We start from the raw sequence: 9160 nt of genomic DNA on the forward strand, positions 1-9160 counted from the left end.
AAAAAAAAAAAAAAAAAAAAAAAAAAAAAAAAAAAAAAAAGCACCATTAGGAAAAGCATATGCTGACCACATTAAAAATATGCAGGATGGTAAAAGACCAAATGTAATTAAAACGTATGAGTCCAGACATTAGAATTTGCAGAGCTCTTAGTGCCTTTCTGTGAGAAAGATCGCACAGAATTCCCAAACATGCACTGGTGAGAGGGTATCCGAATAAAAACATTCCCAACAAATGACTATAAAATTCAAACGTTTGTCTTGAGGGGAAAAAAAAAGAGAGAAAAAAAATCCCAAAATCACATTTTATATACTCATTCTCAAAACAAGAAACAAATACCCCCCCCCCATCTAATCCCTATGTGCCTTATGAATTCAGTCGAGTTTAAACAAAAGGGGTGGGGGGAAGAAAGAAAAAAAATCTAATTCTATAGCTTCCTACTTAGAAATGCCGGGCTCCTGCTGATGATTTTTGTGTGTGTGTGTTTGAGAAATGGAGAGATAGGCTTAAAGTATTTTCCATTTCATCAAAGAACATATATTACTTTACTGGCTCACTAAAATGTTGGTTTTATGCCCACCCCTTTTCAATCTGCCCATGTCTGAGATGCACAGTGCAGGCGTACAATCATGAGCAGCTTACGACACTCAGTGAGCACTAGGTGCCTCTGCATGCTTTAGCAACATACTGCTCAGCTGAAGGGAAGGGATTCTTGCTGTCTCTCTCTCTGCTCTAAGCATCACCTAACAAGCAAAGCGAACAAAGAATGGGAAATAAAGCTATCCTTAGCCGGTCAGTGAGTGAATTGTAATCTGTCTCTGTGGAGTAAAGGTTGTGCCGGTCAATGGTCGTTTCAAATGATGGACATTAAAGAGATTGTCAAATCCTGTGGAGTCGTTAGTAAAGAGTTTGGAGTTTTTTTCACAACGTCACAGTATTAACTGCAGAGAAAAGGACACAGAGAGAGAGAGAAAGAGAAGATCCAGCTCATGCACATAGTTCTGAAACTTGCAGGTCCTAGAAGTCAGCTAAAAAGCTAGCTGGACATCCCTTTAGCTCTTTGAGCAGAAGCAAAATAAGACATTGTGAGCCTGCCAGCTTTGCACAAAATTGAAAGGGACTGAATTTGTAGCACAGAGGGGTCTTTTTTAGTTCTGCATATAATTAGTCCAAACACAAAGGAAGCAACTGAATGGAGGTTGTCACTCTCTGGAAAAGGGTGGGTAAGACACTTTTTAATTAAATTCTTTCATGAAGAAAGATTTTTTTTTCTTTGCTGCAGCATCTAACATGAACAAAATCAACATCCTTTTTACCTGTGAATGTCTGTGAACTTTAATGCTGCACAGCTCCTGCATGCTGTAAAGTGAAATATTTGCCTCTGTGTCTTTTTTTTTTTGCCCTGAAATAAAATATGATGTAGAATTTGAAAAGATTTCAATGGACATTCTCAAGCATATTTGGAAATATTCTTGCTAATGGATTTCCTTCTTATTGGTCTTTGTTTAAACTGGTTGCTGTGGAAGCCCCCAGGGTTGATATTGTGTACACTGGGTGTCTTTTTAAAAATGCTTCCAGCCGTGAATAGTGGGTGTCCACAGCTATGTCGGTGTGAGGGCAGGCTTTTGTACTGTGAGTCATTGAATCTTACAGAGATGCCTCGCAACCTGTCGGGCATGATGGGCTTGTCTCTGCGGTACAACAGCCTTTCAGAGCTGCATGATGGACAGTTCACAGGGTTAATGCAGCTCACGTGGCTCTATCTGGATCACAATCACATTTGCTCAGTGGAGGAGAATGCCTTTCAAAAATTGCGGAGAGTTAAAGAACTCACTTTGAGTTCCAACAAAATCACTCAACTGCCCAATACTACTTTCCGACCTATGCCAAACTTGCGTAGTGTGGATTTATCATATAATAACCTGCAGTCTTTGGAACCAGATCTGTTTCATGGGCTGAGAAAACTAACAACGTTGCACATGCGGTCAAACGCCATCAAGTTTGTGCCAGTGAGAATTTTTCAGGACTGTCGCAGCCTGAAGTTTCTAGACATAGGATACAATCAGTTGAAAAGCCTGGCTCGAAACTCGTTTGCAGGCTTGTTTAAACTCACTGAACTACACCTCGAGCACAATGATTTGGTGAAGGTGAATTTAGCCCATTTTCCAAGGCTCATTTCACTGCATTCTCTCTGCCTACGAAGGAATAAAGTCACTATTGTAGTCAATTCCTTGGACTGGATATGGAAATTGGAAAAAATGGATCTCTCTGGCAATGAGATTGAATACATTGAACCTCATGTTTTCGAAAGTGTACCTCACCTCCAATCACTGCAGCTGGATTCCAACCAGCTAACCTACATTGATCCAAGAATCCTCAACTCCTGGAAATCACTCACTAGCATCAGCCTTTCTGCAAACATCTGGGATTGCAGCCGTAACGTTTGCGCCTTGGCCTCCTGGCTAAGTAACTTTAAGGGTCGTTATGACAGCAATCTGCTCTGTGCCACCCCTGAATATGCACAGGGGGAGGATGTTTTAGATGCAGTGTATGCTTTTCACTTATGCGAAGATGCAGAAGACCCAACAAGTGTTAACATGCTATCAGCAGTAACAAACAACAGCGACCAAATGTTCACTTATAGCCCTGCCACAATAATATATGATGTGCAGGATACTGAAGGAGAAAGAACAACAAATGCCATAACCGTAACTATCCCCAATGAAAACACTGAGAATGCTGTTCAGATTCACAAGGTGGTGACAGGGACCATGGCACTGATTTTCTCTTTCCTCATAGTGGTTTTAGTGTTGTATGTCTCCTGGAAGTGTTTTCCAGCCAGCCTAAGGCAACTCAGACAGTGCTTTGTGACACAGCGCAGAAAGCAGAAGCAGAAACAAACCATGCATCAAATGGCTGCCATGTCAGCCCAGGAGTATTACGTTGATTACAAACCCAACCACATTGAAGGAGCCCTGGTGATCATTAATGAATATGGATCTTGTTCCTGTCACCAGCAGCCAGCAAGGGAATGTGAGGTGTGATTTTCTGTGGGAATTTAAACAGTGTGCAACCAAATAACAATGGGCAGACAGTTGGATGGGGGTTTACTGTGCTTTTCTGATGATTTCTGATGCACTTCTTTGCTGAAATTGTAAGAGGATCTGTCTAAAAGACTTGATATGTTAGCTTTATTGTGTCTTAAAATCTTCAGGACAGTCAGTCCTAACATTTCATATGATAATATCCCCTTTGAAGATCTGACAATATTCAGGAATCCGAGAGTGTAAAAAAGGTACCAATTATTGATTGATTTTTTTTGTAAACTACAAAAATGTTTAAAATAAAAAAAAATAGCATTTACAGTTTTTACAGACTGGTGTATACTACATGAATTGTTACCTGTATGCAAAATACAACAGTTTAACCTCTTTTCTCTTCACATACAAGTGTTGAAATGAAAATCCAGCAGTGAGGAAGCCACATAAAATTGAAAAATTAAAATTTAGCAGATGGCTTCACAGTGTAATTATTACACATCCACCTACATCATGTTACCGAAAATAAATAAAAAAAAGCATGGCATAGCAAATATATTTTTGTTAATATGCCACCTGTAACAGTATATCACTAAAAGAAGGAGCTGAGTCATCTTGGAAAGGCTAAAGTTCTAACCTGTCACTAGGGAATACTTCTGAAGATTTTTCAAGATAGCTGACTTCTAAGTTGTACTAAGAGCCACAAAGATGCAGCATATCCCATCAGTACATTCTGTATCGGAATTAATCACATTGCAAAGTCTGATTTAAAAAAAAAAAAAGACAGCCTACAAAATGCTACTTCGTCTTTCCCTTTTTTTAAAAAAAAACCAAACCATACCTTATTTTAAAGGGCTTATTTAAAATCTACTAGCATGTCCCCCTTTCATGCTCTTATGCCGTATGCTAAAAGCAGAGAAACCACTGATCTGTGCAATGTAGAGTAATGATGAAAGGACTGAGGAGGCAGCAATCCAATTTTCAGTAGTGAAAGATCTGTGTTTCAAAAGTAGAACCTTGGGTGTAACACTGCAGGCCCATTAGGCATAGGGTGATTAGAGCATACTTATGGTTACTATAGCTAACCACTATAAAACTCTGTCTTGGGAATGCCTAGCTTGCCAGTCACTTTAATCACAAGACATCCTTAACAGCCCACCCTTCTAAAAATATCTGCAGAGGTAGAAAGTATGATCCTACCTTACTAAGTATTGACACAGGGATTGGTGATTATATCAACAGTGCTTTGTTAATACAGAGCCATGCAGCTGTTTCATTTTATTGCCCTTCTTTAAATGCTTGCTTTTCCTGTATTTTGGATTTTTCTCTCCAATATGTGACCAACCTACTGATTGCTTTTCTGAACCACTCCACACATGTCAATGAAAACGAGGGTGTTGCATTTTTATATCATCAGGCAATGCATCTTTTCAAACCTTCTTCATACAGCATACCATTCTAATAAAATGTGACAGATAAAGGATTTTGTAAAATGTACACACTTTGTACTTATTTCTTCATGCCAGGGCTAGCAACAATGGAAGAAAGTGCCACAAAATTGACATTTTTAATGTTAACTTAGATGTACAATTTTAAAAAAAAATGCCTATAACACTAAGACGGGTTTATAAAATACAGATCACGAAAGGATCAAACCAAGGTTGTTTTTTTTCTGCATAGACCCTTAGTAGGCAATAATGTTTAATTATATAAAAAGGAATATTTTATAAATTATTTCTAAATGTCAGATGAGCACATCCTTTGAAGAGCCAAAGCTTATTCTTCATCTGTTTAGCAACTTTCACTCTGATTTATATTAATTAAATATGAGGTATTACTGCACAGTAATCAGATTATTTTATATAGTAAAACTACAATATCATAAATGAAAGCCAAAATAATCCGCATCGGTAGAGGATCTTTTTTTTTTTCATTATTGCAAATTTTAAAATAAAAAATTAATGATTTTGGTTTTAAGCCACTTACAATTTCCCTGCTGTCTTGAAATTTGCTCAGACTATTATAGCTAGGATGGTATTTAACCATGTAAGCAATAGTGCATTTCTCTTTATGTTCCACTTCAAATCTGCAAGGGTCTAATCCTTCAGCCACTGAAGTCAATGGCAAAACTCCCATTGACTTCACTGGAAGAAGATAAGGCCCTAAATGAGCAGTGATGGAACCAACAGCAAGACAGCCCCTTGTTTGATTCAGTGTCTGCTGAGTTTTTTAAGACAAAATACCTTCACAATGCTAATTTAGGGCCATATTTTCCAGTCTTTGCTCATGAAAACCTCCACTGAGTGCAAATGGGGGTTTTGCCTGAGGCAGGTCTGCAGAATTTGGCTCTCTAACTTTAATTACAAGCACTATGGTATGCCCCTCAAATCAAAATGTAACATTAATGTCATCTTGCAAACTGATTGGTTTAAGTTGGTTTGACAGAAAGCTTCCAAGACCACCCCAAGACAGTTAAAGTTCTACATATGTGAAAAACATTGAACTGCATTTATTTCTTCAGTAACTCCTGTTGCTATAAGAAACAGTGCCGGTGTATTCATTTTTCCTCAGAGTTCATGTACATATAAGATGTCTTGGTGCATGTAAATCTGCTGCAAGACTGATGCAAACATACCAGCTTTCTTCATATTTTTAGCATACGGATGGGGTGTGTTTTACACGCAAGTCATTGCAAACATCTACAGATTATTCATGCTGTTTATCAGTGTTAGTGATTTCAAACGAGGTTTTGTGAGACTTGAACAATTCAGCTTTGGTGATTTATTCACCTCTGTGCTTCATGCATCTTGCATTGACACCTTAAGCAAACTAAAAGAGATAATCTGATTTTTAAAAGTGCAGTACTTTTCACAATGAGGGCTAATCTCATTACTTCCTCTTACCATTTCTCTAAAAGGAGAGTAGTTACCACCAATGACTTGCTCCCCATTGCTGATAGATGAACCCTCCACACATAGGATAACAGATATTCAACTTCAGAGATGATATTTTTCAAATAATCACAAACAATCTTTTTTCTAAACAGACGAGTGACCGCCACAACATCACAAGACAAACTTCTGCTTCTTCAGGTCTCCAAAGGACACCTGTACATATCTCCTGGGGGTCCTGAGCAGTCACTGTGGCCCCTTGTCATTTAAGTTAAGCTATATGACTATAAACCACAATGATACTCTAAAGGCTGCCCAAATCTGTTCTGAAAGTTAATGTGAGAAATAAATGAATATTCCAAATGCAAAGGGGAAGCATTTATTGTGTTACAATCCAACTAATCAAAATGCAGTGATATCCATTCCTCTTTCAGGCAACTTACATGGGTATATTTGAACATCACTACCTTTGTAGTGTACGTGGAGCAATAGGAGAAAGCTCTTGCTGATTATTCCTTTCAGATTTGATATTCAACTAACTATCCACAGAAATGTCAGTGTTTCTGTTTTGATCCCCTTATCAGAGATTTATAGTATGGCTACAAAAATATGCTTTTGGGTGAAATGTGACACAGTTTCTCGCCCAAGAGTTTCTAGGGGAAGGTCAGAGGGTAAAACTATTTTAAATACATCCCCTTATTATGTTCCACTAGAAAGAAAATCTCCCTTTTTTAACTAGGCAATTAGCTCAAGCTGTTCTTTTCAGTATTTTCACACACAAGACAAGGCAAGGAAACTATCTTTCATGAGGATTGTTAATACGCAGTCAGTGTTATGGATCCCTAATAGACAATCTTTTGCTACTAACATCAATACGCAGTCACAGTGTACCCAATAACGGTTCTGAAGGAAATGTTAGTGTGTATGCTCTGAATACATATGAGGGATGATTTATGTCCCTTCCCGGCTTTTTCTTTTACTTTCTGAACTATAGAAAAAAATGACATGAAATCACAAAATCAATGCTAATGTATCATATTCTGTATCTGGCCTGAATATATAAATACAAAGAAATTCTAAGTTAAAGCTGTAAACTCCATCCTTTAGACTCCTCGTGCTTAAGTACTGCCGGTGCTTAAGTGCACCAGTGGATGATCTTACATGCCATATGCACAGCAATATCTAGGTATTCTATAGTGGGCTAAGGATGAAACCTTAGATGAAGCTCTTAATCTCCTTGCTTGTGTATATCAAAGAAAGATCATATACCTGAACGTATTTTGTATAGTTTAACATACATGGTATGTTTTTATGGTCAGGGTACTGAGTAACTCTTTAAATGCCTATATTTAATCATCATCTTCTTGTGCTCTGATTAAAAAGCCCAGCATTTGCTTTTTTCAGACATACTAAATTTGTTTCCTTTTGTGTTTTGTTCTACTGTGGTAGCAAAAGAACATTCTGAATAAAAAGCCCAGTTACATCAGACAGCTTTCAGAAAGGCAAATGGGAAGCAGCATTTAATTAGCAAGCTTATTACTACTGCTAACATGTATTCAAATTAAAGAAAAGAGGAAGGAAATGAGGACAAGGAGGCAAAAGACAAGGGGAAAAGACTTAATTGAAGAGGACTAAACCAGGTTTAAAAAAAAAGATGATAAACCAAAAGAACCGGCAAAGGTAAAGAAAAAAAAAATCTAAGGCTGAGGTGGGTATAGAAATATATCGCTTTACAGAATGAGCAAGCAAAGATGGAAGGGCTTGTGGAAAGGAGAGTACAATAAAAATATAGGTTTGCTGCATCAGAAAGACAAAAAGGAAGGATGGAGGAACATGAAGAAGGGAGAGAGAAGGATAGGTGACAAGGCAGACAAGATAAGTTAGCTTTTTCTATGTTACCTCCCATGTTGTAATTGTAGGAGGGCCATCCAAAGACATTCTAGAAGGATACTGTCTCTCACACACACACACACTTCTGTCTCACACACACACACACACTTTCATTGGGAGGTGAATCTAAACAACAATGCACTCTTCCCTCTCCACAATTCTGGTAGTTGAATTCCAACATCATGTACCTCTTTCAGTTTTATCAGCAGCATTTCCTAGCTGTATTAGTAGCAACTCACTATGGACTTTCTAGAAAACTAGATATTTATACCAAAAGCAGGTTGCTTTCCTAACAAAAAGTGTCCATTTTCAGAGCTGAGCTTGAGCTCAATTGATTCTCTTAACCATACCCTGACTCAATCTCTCTCACACTCAGCTTTTGTAGCCACAGATATTACAACAAACAAATATCAGCCATTTTTCCCATGTACAATTTATCAGTATGCCACAAGGTTGCTCTTTAGGACCAGTCCAGTGTTAACAAGTTGAATGTCCGGTTACTTGAGGAAACATATACTTATCCTCAAAAGCCGGAATTTGTCTGGTGGTCTGGAAAAATGCCAGAGACCTAAGGTTAACATTTCAGAGAAATACTGACACACACCAAACCCAGTCAGTTCTTAGAAACAACCATTCAGAGTATTTATTAGGTAAAAATCAAACAATCAAAACCATGGAAAGAATTACCCACATCCTTTGTTACAGCAGAGAAACTTGCTGAATGAACAGGGTTGAATGCAGTCTGCCTCTGAAGTTGTCTTTAAAAAAAAAAAAAAAAGACAGTACACAAAAAAATTAAAAAAAAAAAAAAAAAAAAAAGGCCTGACTACACTAAATTAATGAAACAAAGCAACAAGACAGAAATTTATAATTGGGTGGGTGACTGTGAAGAACCCAGCTGAATGCTGAGGAGCACTGTAATTTTATTGCAATATGTCGGGTTTATAATGAACATATTTGGAGTGAAATCTGTATTTCTCTTCAAGACAGACATTTTATCATTATTATTAATTAATTATTATTATTAATTAATTATTATTATTAATAAGGTGTCACTTGCTGGTACTCAGACACAATTATTTAGGATTTAAACCAATTGTTCTTCTTGTTCTCTAGTATCAGTCATCCTTAACAGTCTACTTTCAAGGCCAGGGAGGAAGAAGCTGTGGGAAATAATTAAATGTAGCCGACCAAAATGAAATGGACTCTGAGTTCAGAAATGTGCCAACTATTCACATGAAGGGAAAAGTAAAAAACATTCTTTACAAAAGCAATGTGTAAAACGTAGTGCTCCTGGGAGTGAAGAACTATTAGCAGTGGCCAAATATAAATAGAGTGAGCAG

The 9160-nt window shown here is 37.6% G+C and overlaps 1 protein-coding gene across 1 annotated transcript; it reads left to right on the top strand.

Annotated features, from left to right (window-relative positions):
- The first annotated feature begins 1476 nt into the window (after nt 1-1476).
- LRRTM1 (leucine rich repeat transmembrane neuronal 1) lies at nt 1477-3262 on the top strand. Its single transcript, XM_024198071.1, has one exon. It carries the CDS (start codon nt 1477-1479, stop codon nt 3040-3042), a length of 1566 nt encoding a protein of 521 aa, XP_024053839.1. The 3' UTR covers nt 3043-3262.
- The last annotated feature ends 5898 nt before the right edge of the window (nt 3263-9160 follow it).

This window comes from Terrapene carolina, unplaced genomic scaffold (assembly GCF_002925995.2).
Source record: "Terrapene carolina triunguis isolate 2854851 unplaced genomic scaffold, T_m_triunguis-2.0 Scaffold66, whole genome shotgun sequence".
Classification (NCBI taxonomy): domain Eukaryota; kingdom Metazoa; phylum Chordata; order Testudines; family Emydidae; genus Terrapene; species Terrapene triunguis.